An 11,011-nucleotide genomic window follows, 5' to 3' on the forward strand; every position below is an offset into this window, starting at 1 on the left:
TCCCTTGTTTCTACCACTTTATCTTGCTTCTTTGTGTGGACTGTTATGGTCTGTTGTCTCTGAGACATCATGGCGTTGTTTTATTTAGATCTCTGTTAACTGTTTGTGAAGAGCAGCTAAGGGTGCCAGGCTTTTCTTGGTGGTTGTTTATCGTAAGCCTGTTGGTGGAGAAGGAGGTGGTGACTCTCAGTAAGTGAAGCTGCAGGAGGTGAGTGTAGTTGTGTCGTATGGGGACTGTTGCTGTCTCCCACTCAGACAAAAATAACAATTGAATAACCATCAAAAACGTAAAAGCAAATGGACAAAAAACGCACCATGTAATCACACAGGGACAGTAACCAAAAGAGAGAAAAGGGGGGGGGGGGACACCGCAATATCTGGGGAAAGGGCAGGAAGAGAAAAAAGTAAAGAAGAAGAATAATGAAGAAAAAAATGGGAAAAACACAAAAAGGAAAACAAGGAATGGTGTTACCCAAAAGAAGGAAAAAAAAAAAAAGGAACCAGGAACAGAGAAAAGAAAAAAGCTGACACTCAAACCTGGGAAGGGAAGAATAAAGAATGATAATAAAAAGGACAAAAGTAATAACAATAGTGGTCCTTTTAAAACAGACAAAAACAAACAAACTTAAAAAAAAGAAAAAAAATCTGGGCAGGGCAGGGCACCCAGGCTCCATCCGAGCACACAGACTGGGATGGAATTCCTGCTAACCTAGAAGGTGGGTGGGAGTGAGGAATGGCCATATCTCCTTTCAACAAGAAGTTGTGAGATATAAGAGTAACAAGGGGAATGTCACACCTTTTCAGTAGTCTATGTGTCAGGGATGTCTTTGGGTTCCCAGCAAGCGGGGCCTGTTCTGAAGTCCCTGGAATCTGGGAGAATGCTGTTGCTTTAAATATCCAAAATGGTCAAGCTGCTTGTAAATATTGAAAATGGCTGTGCTCTCCAGACAGGCAAAAGTCCACAGCTCAGCCCACCTTTTTTTGCTGCTTCGCCTTTTATTCCCCAGCCACCAGAGCAGTCCTCCGTGCAGCCCCTGGCTAGCAGGGCTGATTTTAGGTTAATTCTTAGGTCCTACCACCACTCGGCAATATCTAAGCTGTGTGTGCCATCCAGATTGCTGCCAGACCGCAGCTCCATATGTCTCCTTTTTTGGTATTTTCATACAAATTCTTCTGCTAGTTGGAGTTTAGTCCACTTCTATATCTTTCCCTTCAAGGCTCAGGGGTCCAGGATTATCTTCTGTATCTGTGTTAATCGGTTTCCCTTTTCTTTGTTGAAGAGGGTTTGTGCAGTCCTTCTGCCTATTTTGCCATCTTACCAGAACCCTCCTGTGGTTTTAAATTTAACATTTAGGTCTTTGAACCATATTGAATTAGTTTTTGTGTACAAAGTGAGGTATGGCTCTCCATTCATTTTTCTGCATGTGGAAATCCAGTTTGCCAACACTGTTTGCTGAGGAGACTGATCATTCCCCATGAATGAATTTGATACCTTTGTTGAAAATCAATTGATGGTAGATGTTTGGATTTATTTGGGGAGTTTCCATTCCATTACATTGCTCTATGTGTCTTTTATTAAACCAGTACCAGGCTGTTTTGAATACTGTAGCTGTATAATATGTTTTGAAGTCAGGAAACGTGAGGCCTCCTACTTTGTCCTTCTTCAAAATTGCTTTGGCTTTCAGGGTCTCTTATCTTTCCATAGAAAATTGAGGGTTAGTCTTTCCATTTCTGTAAAGAATTCTATTGGAATTTTGATTGGGATTGTGTTGTACATGTAGACTGCTGTGGGCAGAATGACATCTTGACTTTATTAAGTCTTCTAATCCTTAAGTATAGATCATATTTCCATGTATTTAAATCTTCTTTAATCTTTTCAAAATTGTTTACGATTTTCATTTTATGAGTGTTTCACCTTCCTGGGTAAATTTATTCTGTTGTTGTTGTTGTTGTTATGTGCCGTTGAGTCAGACCCAATTCATAGCAACCCCTCCTTGGGTTGCCGAGGCATTATCACTATGGAAGTATATTGCCCAGCCTTCCTTCTGAGGGGTGGCTGGTGGGTTTGAACAGCCAGCCTTCTGGTTAGCAGTCAAGTGCCTTAGGCACTGTGCTACCAGAGCTCCTAAATTTATTCTATTTTATTGTCTTAGATGCTATTGTAAATAGAGTTGTTTTCTTAATCTATTTTCAGATTTCTTATCACTGATGTATAGAAATTCAGTTGATTTTGTGTGTTGACCTTGTATCCAGCAACTTTGCTAAATTTCTGTATTAATTCTGGAAACTGTTTTGTAATCTTTGTGATTTTCTGTATAGAGAGTCATGTTATTTGTGAACAGGCATAGTTTTAACTATTCAATTCCAACTCAGGTACCTTTAATTACTTATATTTTCTTGCCTTATTGCTCTGGCTAGGAATTTCGATATAATCTTGAATAGGAGTAGTGAGAGTGAGCGCCCTCATCTAATTTATGTTTTCAATGAGAAAGTTCTCAATCTTTCTCCATTGAGCATAATGCTGGCCGTTAGTTTTTCGTAAATACCCTTAATCATGTTGAGGAGATTTTCCTTTATTCCTATCTTGTTAAGGGTTTTTATCAAGAAAACTCTTAACTTATCTGCATTTTATTGAAAGCCTTCCCTTGATTTATACGATCGATTGTTATGATTATATGATTGTTTTCCTTTGTTCTATTAATGTGTGTATTACATTAATTGATTTTCTAATTTTGAACCAACCTTGCATTCCTGGAATAAATCCTACTTGATCATGATATATAATTCTTTTAATATGCTGTTAGATTTTGTTTGCTAGTATTTTGTTGAAAATTTTGTCATCTGTGTTCCTAAGAATTATTAGTCTCCAGTTTTCTTCTGATGTCTTTGTCTTGTTTTGCTATCAGGGTAATACTTGCTTCATAGGAAGAGTTAGGGTATATTCCTTCTTCCTCTGTTTTTCAGAAGAGTTTGAACAGGATTGGTGTCAGTTCTTCTCCAAATGTTTGACAGAATTTCCCAGTGAAGCCATCTGGTCCCAAACTTTTCTTTTCTAGGAGGCTTTTTATTACTGATTCAGTCTCTTTGCTTGTTGTGGGTGTGTTGAGGTTTTCTGCATTTGACTGCTAACCAGAAGGCTGGCAGTTCCAGCCACTCCTTGGAAGGAAGGTTGGGCAATCTACTTCCATAGTGATACTGCCTTGGAAACCCAAGGAGGGGTCACTATGAGTTGGATCTGACTTGATGGCAGTCAGTTTGGTTTTTTGTTTTTTGGTATGTGTCTCTAGGAATTTGTCCATTTCATCCAAGTTACTGATTTTGTTGGAGTATCATTACTCTTAATATTCAGTGATGATCCTTTTTGTGTCAGTTGAGTCAGTTGTAATGTCTCCACATCAGTGTTGGGATTTGTTGATTCTCTCATTGTTTTCCTGTTCTCTGTTTCATTTATTTCTGTTCTGATCTATATTATTATTTTTCTTCTAGGGAGCTCTGGTAGCATAGTGCCTAAGCGCTTGACTGCTAACCAGAAGGCTGGTGGTTCATACCCACCAGCCACTCCTTGGAAGGAAGGTTGGGCAATCCTACTTCCGTAGTGATACTGCCTCGGAAACTCAAGGAGGGGTCGCTATGAGTCAGGGCCGACTTCATGGCAAATAACAACAACAACAGTAGCTTTAAGTTCAGTTTGCTCTTCTTTTTCTAGTTCCTTGAACTGTATAGAGTTGGACTATTTATTTGAGATGTTTTTTAATTTAGGCATTCATTGCTACAAATTTTCAGAAGATTTTCTTGATTTATAAGCTTTTAAAGATATGATTTATATCTTTGAATAGGTAATGCTTTTAAAACAGTAAAAGCAGATATACAGAAAAGGCTTGCTCATCAGTTACCCATTTTTTCATTTATATTATGGATCTGCAAGCAAGTATGTAGGATTTCTAAGGTCTTCTCTCTTCCTAATGTATTTGAATAGCAGTTTACATTGGGAACTCTGGTAGTGTAGTGCCTACAGCATATGACTGCTAACCAGAAGGCTGTCAGTTCTAACCCACCAGCCACTCCTTGGAAGGAAGATTGGTCAATCTGATTCTGCAGTGATACCATGTCAGAAACCCAAGGAGGGGTCATTATGAGTTGGATCCGACTCGATGGCAGTTAGTTTGAGTTTGAGCAGTTTATATTCTGTAATTAAAATGTTAATATTAATGCTGATGGACATATGATATTAGAGACAAACAACAGTTTATCTAAAAGTTGCAACCCTTTGCCTACTCTGCATGCCCCACCACACACTATTACACTCTGATAGAATTATCATTGGAAGTGATCACAAAACTACAATAGAATGAAAATAAATTTTCATAAGAGGTGGTTGAAAATGAGCTAAGGAATTTATTATCAGCTACATTTTATATATTTCTAAAATCAAATATTAATCTATATAAGTTTGTTCCAGTTATTTTATTTTCACACAGTTTAGTAAATATTACAAGGAATATACCCCAAACCACCAAACCCATTGCCCCAGTGGGTTTGCAAGGCTGTAAATCTTTATGAAAGCAGATAGTCACATCTTTTCCTGCATGAAATGGCTGGCGGGTTTGAACTGCTGACCTTTTCTGGTGGGCTGCGGAGCATTTAACCATTGTACCACTGGGGCTTCTACAAGGAGTATATCAAAGAGCAAATCATTACCTTGTGCATAGCTGATCTTTTTTGTATCCTGTTTTGGATTGGGAAAAAAAAAAAACTACATAGAAAAAAATGAAGCTAATAATAACACTAAACTTTTTAAAAAACAACCACTGCTGCCATTTTTTTGATGTAAAGTGTCTAACTTGCTTGTGAAACTAAATATGTGTGCCTGTTTTCTGTTTATTTTGTTTTTTCCTTCCAGATTTGGAATGGAGAGAAATGGAGGGAGATGATTGTGAATTTCATTATGGAGGTATAAACTACATGATTTAATTACAGATTGGATTGGGGGAAGAGAGGGAATGGGTAAAGTGAATAAAATAAGTGTAATTTTATATTTTGAACAATTGGGAGAAGTTACTTTTTAGTAATAAAGAGGGAGGATTCTGAGTTTAAGTCAACTTACTGTTTGTCAAAAACAGGCATATTTTTTTAAATTAATATTTTGTTTTTCCTCTGCTTTTGACATAGATGGTTCAAATGACACTCAAGACAATGACTTTCCAACAGGTACGTGGTTTTCTCTATTTTTTTTCTATGCTTGTTCTCACTTCTATTTAGAAGGGAGTATTATCTGGTGGCATAGTGCCTAAGGCATTTGACTGCTACTCAGAAGGCTGGCAGTTCAAACCCACCAGCCACTCCTCAGAAGGAAGATGGAGCAATCTACTTCTGTAGTGATACTGCTTCAGAAACCCAAGGAGGGGTTGCTGTGAGTCGAAATCGACTTGATGGCAGTGAGTTTGTTTTTTTGTTTGTTTGTTTGTTTGGTATTATCTAGATTAGTGGTGTACATCAGAATCACTTGGGGAGGCAGGGAAGGCAGGTCACTCAGATTGAGGGTACCCTCATCTGTTAATCCTTTCTGTAGCTTTAAAAAATACTATATTGCCAACATAAAATTCTTAGGAGTTTGTTAACAATATAGAATAACCAGGTGCCATACAAACATTGTAGGTTAACAGTTTTGAGGTAAAAACAAGGAAACTTATTGTTCACACATTCCCAAAGTGATTCGAACAAACTAATGAATGCCAGGTTTGTAATCATATGGTCTAGTTGCTACATATACAGATCAGAAGCCCTAAGCTGAGAGCTGCCAAACCCCTTGCCCAGGGACACACATGGGCTGTGAGTACATATATGAATAGGTTTTGTTTGCTCTGTCCTTTCCCCATTGCCCTTTACTACCCATGCTGCTTAAATGTCAAGACCGTTGTCCCATGCCTGAATAGGAAAACAATGTCCCTGGTTTCATCCAGGCAAAACTCAGAACCCTGTAGCATCTATACAGTATTTCTTCCACAGTGTGACTTTCCCCACTCAGTGCCTTGTGGTTTTTGCAACAAGTTCAACAGTGCCCTGTCTTCTCTAGGGGCTAGATATTGCAGCTACACTGCCATGGGAGCTCTGTGAGCCCCTTGAGAATTGAGTCTAAGAAAAGAGATATTAGGCAGTAGATGGAGGACCTGCCAGAGAATGCAATGCCCATGTTCCAGTGCTGTGAGCCCTGTTGGTCACCTAGGGAATGTCTTGAATCAGTCACTTGACCTACTTGGTAAGCATCAAAAGATGGCTGGAATTCCCTGTGCTCATGCTAGTGGTTTATTTTGAATATCTAAGGCCACAAGTCATAGTGTTGTTATTGTTAGATAACAACTCATGTTGTTGTTATGCCCAACCTTCCTTCCGAGGAGTGGCTGGTGGGTTTGAACCGCCAGCCGTCTGGTTAGCAGGCAAGTGTCTTAGCCACTATACTACCAGAGCTCCCTCTCCAACTCATAGTGACCCTATATACAACAGAATGAAGCATTGCCTGGTACTGCACCATCCTAACAATCCTTGCTATGCTTGAGCCCACTGTTGTAGCCACTGTGTCAATCCATCTTACAAGTCACAGTATGGCTTCCTTATTTGAGAAAGGAACTGGAGAAAACCTAGGCCTCAGAAGGACTTATGTGGTGTTTATTATGTGTTCTTATATTTAAAGTGTATGAATTACATGTGATAAGAAAATTGGTAAGGAATTAGGAGTGGTCAGGAAATGAGAATGGTGGCATCACTCCTTTGAAAGTAGCATTACTGTTCAGAGGACTCAACAGCTGTAAGATTAGGTGCTATTTGAAAATCTGAACAAATAAATGCAGACTTATTAACAGCACCAAAAAAATTGTGTCATTGGTAAAAACTGTGTCATTGGTGTCAGATAAGCAAAATTGTTATTTAGCTATTATTTCTGATAACCCATGCCTAGTAATAATAGAGGAAGTGCACCCAAAATGCTCCTTGGAAGCAAGAATGGCCAGACTTTGTCTCACCTGTTTTGGTCATGTTGTCAGAAGGGACCATTCCTTGGAGAAGGATGTCATGCTTGATAGGGTGGAGGGTCGACGAAAGAGGGAGAGGCCTTCAACGAGATGGATTGACACAGTGGCTGCAATGATGGGCTCAAGTATAGCAGGGATCATGGAGCTGGCGCAGGATTGGGCAGTGTTTCGTTCTGCTGTGCATGGGGTCGCTATGAGTCAGAAATGACTCGACGGCATCTAACAACAACAGTAATAAATGAGGAGCCCTGGTGGAACAGTGGTTTAAGTGCTTAGTTGTTAATCAAAAGGTCAACAGTTTGAACCCACCAATGGTTCCATCAGAGAAAAGACTTGATGATGTGTTCCCACAAAAATTTCAGCCTAGGAATCCCTATGGGGCAATTTTACTCTGTCCTATAGAGTTGCTATGCGTTAGAATTGTCTCAGTAATACACAATATGCCTAGTAATATCTCCTTTTCCATTTTTTTTTTTTTTTTAATCCTTCAAATTATTTGCAAAGAGGAAATAACATTAACTAGAAATCATGGAATGAATTGGAATTCCTGGTGACACCTTAAAGGGAACCTACTGCTGGGCCCCAGAGTGTGAGGCCAGGATCTAGGAGCCACTGCTGAACTCAGGAAGATCCATGAGAGAGTGTGGGATAGGGCCTGAGAGATGGGGCTGCATGCCTCACCTAAGAAGAAGCTGCTAATCACTCTAGTCAACTAAATTTGCACTCAATGTTGTTAGATCTTTCAGTTTTTCAAGAGCAATCAGAAATCCAAATTTTTATATGAAATTTTCCAATTCTTAAACATGGTCAACCGTTTTCATTTTTCTTTTTTTTTTTTTGTTTTTGATACCATAGTATCTGTGGTTTGACTTAGCACTTGAGCCGAATATCTTTTACCTCCAGTGTCAGTGTCCAGAGCACTTGCTTTGGTCAGGTTAGCCTGCTGTGACTCTGTGACCTGGCACAGCCACAATCCTCACCCCTTCTCCCAAACTGCAGCCTTAAGAGCCCTCCCCTTGTGCTTAGCTTTCCTTCCCCAGCTCCATCCTGGGCTCCTGATGTGGGCATAGTTGTGTGGGCACTCACGTATTTACTTCTTTCTACAGTGGAGAGAAGCCGTCTTCAAGAAATGCTGTCACTTCTGGGACTAGAGACATACCAAATCCAGAAACTCAGCCTCCAAGATTCTCTGCAGATCAGCTTTGACAGCATGAAGAACTGGGCTCCTCAGGTACCCAAAGACTTGCCTTGGAATTTTCTAAGAAAACTGCAGGCCCTCAATGCTGAGGCCAGAAACACCACGATGGTGCTGGATGCACCCCCAGACACCCGGCCCGGGGAGAAGGAGGGCCAGATGGAGGAGGAGTTCCTCTACTGGGACACGGCTGATGATGTAGCTGCTGACATCTACTCCTTCTCTGAGCTGCCCACTCCAGATACACCAGTGAACCCCTTGGACCTTCTCTGTGCCCTTCTGCTTTCCTCAGACAGCTTCCTGCAACAGGACATCCTTTTAAAAATGTTCCTCTGTCAGTTTGCACTCCCTCTCGTGTTGCCTGACTCAGAAAACCACTACCATATGTTTCTGCTCTGGGCCCTGAGGGGCCTAGTGAGGACATGGTGGTCGCAGCCCCTCAGGGGACCAGGGAGCTTCAAAGAGGACAGTGTGATCCTGCCCAGAATGCCCACCTTTGCCTTTGTGCGCATGGACGTGAGCAGCAACTCCAAGTCACAGCTTCTCAATGCTGTCCTCAGCCCGGGCTGCAGGCCACGTGACTGTTTCTGGCATCGAGACCTGAACTTGGGTGCCAGCCCACGGGAAATTGCAGACGGGCTTGTCGAAATCTCCTGGTTTTTCCCAAGTGGCCGGGAAGACTTAGACATTTTCCCAGAGCCTGTGGCCTTCATAAACTTGAGAGGTGACATTGGTTCTCATTGGCTGCAGTTTAAACTTTTGACGGATATCTCCTCAGCTGTGTTTATACTGACTGACAATATCAGTAAGAAGGAGTACAAACTGCTGTTGTCTATGAAGGAGTCAAACACGAAATACTATTTCATCTTGAGTCCTTACCGCGGGAAACGGAACACAAACCTTAGATTCCTCAATAAATTGATCCCTGTGCTAAAAATTGACTACTCACATGTTCTCGTGAAAGTCAGCAGTACAGACAGTGAGAGCTTTGTGAGGAGGCTCCAGTCCATTGTGTGCTGTGTGATGAGGTCTCCCTGCAGGAGGGTGTCTGTGGAGGACATGGCAAATGCAGCCCGTAAGCTGGGCCTAAAAGTGGATGAGGACTGTGAAGAGTGTCAGAAAGCGAAAGAACGGATGGAGAAAATTACCAGGAAAATCAGAGATCCAGAGGCCTACAAAAGAGAGGAGCTACGGCTGCAAGGAGAGCCTTGGAGGAAGGTGGCACAAGTGGAAAAGGAGCTCTGCCGGCTTCAGTGGGCTGTAGACCCTCCTGAGAAGTGTAGGTCTGAACTGAGAGGCAGGTTACTGGAGCTTCGGGCACAGCAGAACAGCCTTGATCCCACCTGGGGGGTGCAGGAGTTTGTTAGGGCCATCAGCAGCCCCTCGCCAGGTGAGAAGCAGTACTTCCTGAGGTGGATGGAGCTGGGCCTGGCTCGCCTATCCCAGCAGAGGCTGAGACCTCCTCCAGAGACTCTTCTTAGCCTGAGGTCCAAGAATTGTGGGGTTGTAGATGCTACAGAGGCTCTCTGGCCTGATCCTCTGGGGGTAGAGCATTTTCTGCGGGAAATGGGACAGTTCTATGAAGCTGAAAGCTGCCTAGTTGAGGCAGGGAAGCTGCCAGTTGGCCAGAGGCGCTTTGCCCACTTCCCAGGTTTGGCCTTAGAGCTGCTGCTGAGGGGTCTTCCACTGGAGCTAGTCGACGGGGGCAGCCTGAGTGTCCCCCTACGCTGGGTCACTGGGCTGCTGAAGGAGCTGCACATTCGGCTGGACAGAAGGTCACGTCTAGTAGTTCTTTCAGCTCTGGGGGTATCAGGCACAGGGAAGTCCACACTGCTCAACACCATGTTTGGGCTGCGGTTTGCCACTGGGAAGAGCAACAGCCCTCGAGGGGCCTTCATGCAGCTTGTAGAAGTGGCTGAGGGTTTCAGCCAGGACCTGGGCTGTGACCACATCCTAGTGATAGACTCAGGGGGTTGGATTGGTGGGGCCTTGACCACGACAGGGGAGAGGTTTGAGCTGGAGGCCTCCTTGGCCACTCTGATTATGGGACTAAGCAATGTCACCGTGGTCAGCTTAGCAGAAACAAGAGACGTCCCGCTGGCTCTTCTGCACGCGTTTCTGAGGCTAGAGACCACAGGGCACACTCCTAGCTATCAGTTTGTGTATCAGAACCTTCATGGTACATCTGCCCCCAGCCCTCAGCTGAGAGATGGAAGGCAGTGCCCAGAGCCGCTGAGTGATGGGGACCTGGCTGTGACCTGTGGGGAAACACAAGGGGACAGTGTCCAGACACTGGCTGATGTAGCTTTTGGTGACCCTGAGAAACAACATGTCTGGCATATTCCTAGCCTGTGGCATGGGGTACCCCCCATGGCTCCTGTGAGCTTGGGATACAGTGAAGCCATTTTTGAGTTGAAAAGATGCCTGCTAGAAAACATCAGGAATGGTCTGTCCAACCAAAACAAAAACATCCAGCAGCTGATTGAGCTGGTGAGGCGGCTGTGAGTTCAGAGAGAAAGGAGGTTCAGCTGTAGAGCACCTGCTGTGCAGGGCCTGTGTGAAGAGGAGTGAGCTTCCACATGGGGGTACATCCCAGGGCAATGACGCCCCAGCCCTGACCAAGGCCTGTTGAGAGAGTAGCTGGTACCTACCCTATCCAGCTTGAGAAGGAAGACAAGCAATTGATTGGGAGCTTGGCATCTCCTGAACACTGTCTAGAGAGGAAGTAACTTCACAGATGGTAGGGGTGGGAGGAGAGGACACACAAGCAGGAATTTGTTCTCTGGCTCTG

General features: G+C 43.1%; 1 protein-coding gene across 1 annotated transcript in view; it reads left to right on the plus strand.

Annotated features, from left to right (window-relative positions):
• LOC103199780 (up-regulator of cell proliferation-like) overlaps nt 1-10,725 on the plus strand; it is an 89,485-nt gene extending 78,760 nt beyond the window's left edge. The window contains exons 3-5 of the mRNA XM_007944132.1: nt 4,901-4,951; nt 5,170-5,208; nt 8,132-10,725. Coding sequence (XP_007942323.1) covers nt 4,918-4,951; nt 5,170-5,208; nt 8,132-10,725 — 2,667 coding nt within the window. The 5' untranslated portion in view covers nt 4,901-4,917. The remainder of the gene's footprint in view (nt 1-4,900; nt 4,952-5,169; nt 5,209-8,131) is intronic.
• Nucleotides 10,726-11,011: the final 286 nt, after the last annotated feature.

The sequence above is a fragment of the Orycteropus afer genome, unplaced genomic scaffold, assembly GCF_000298275.1.
Source record: "Orycteropus afer afer isolate SDZICR_OR568_19922 unplaced genomic scaffold, OryAfe1.0 scaffold00121, whole genome shotgun sequence".
In the NCBI taxonomy this organism is placed as follows: domain Eukaryota; kingdom Metazoa; phylum Chordata; class Mammalia; order Tubulidentata; family Orycteropodidae; genus Orycteropus; species Orycteropus afer.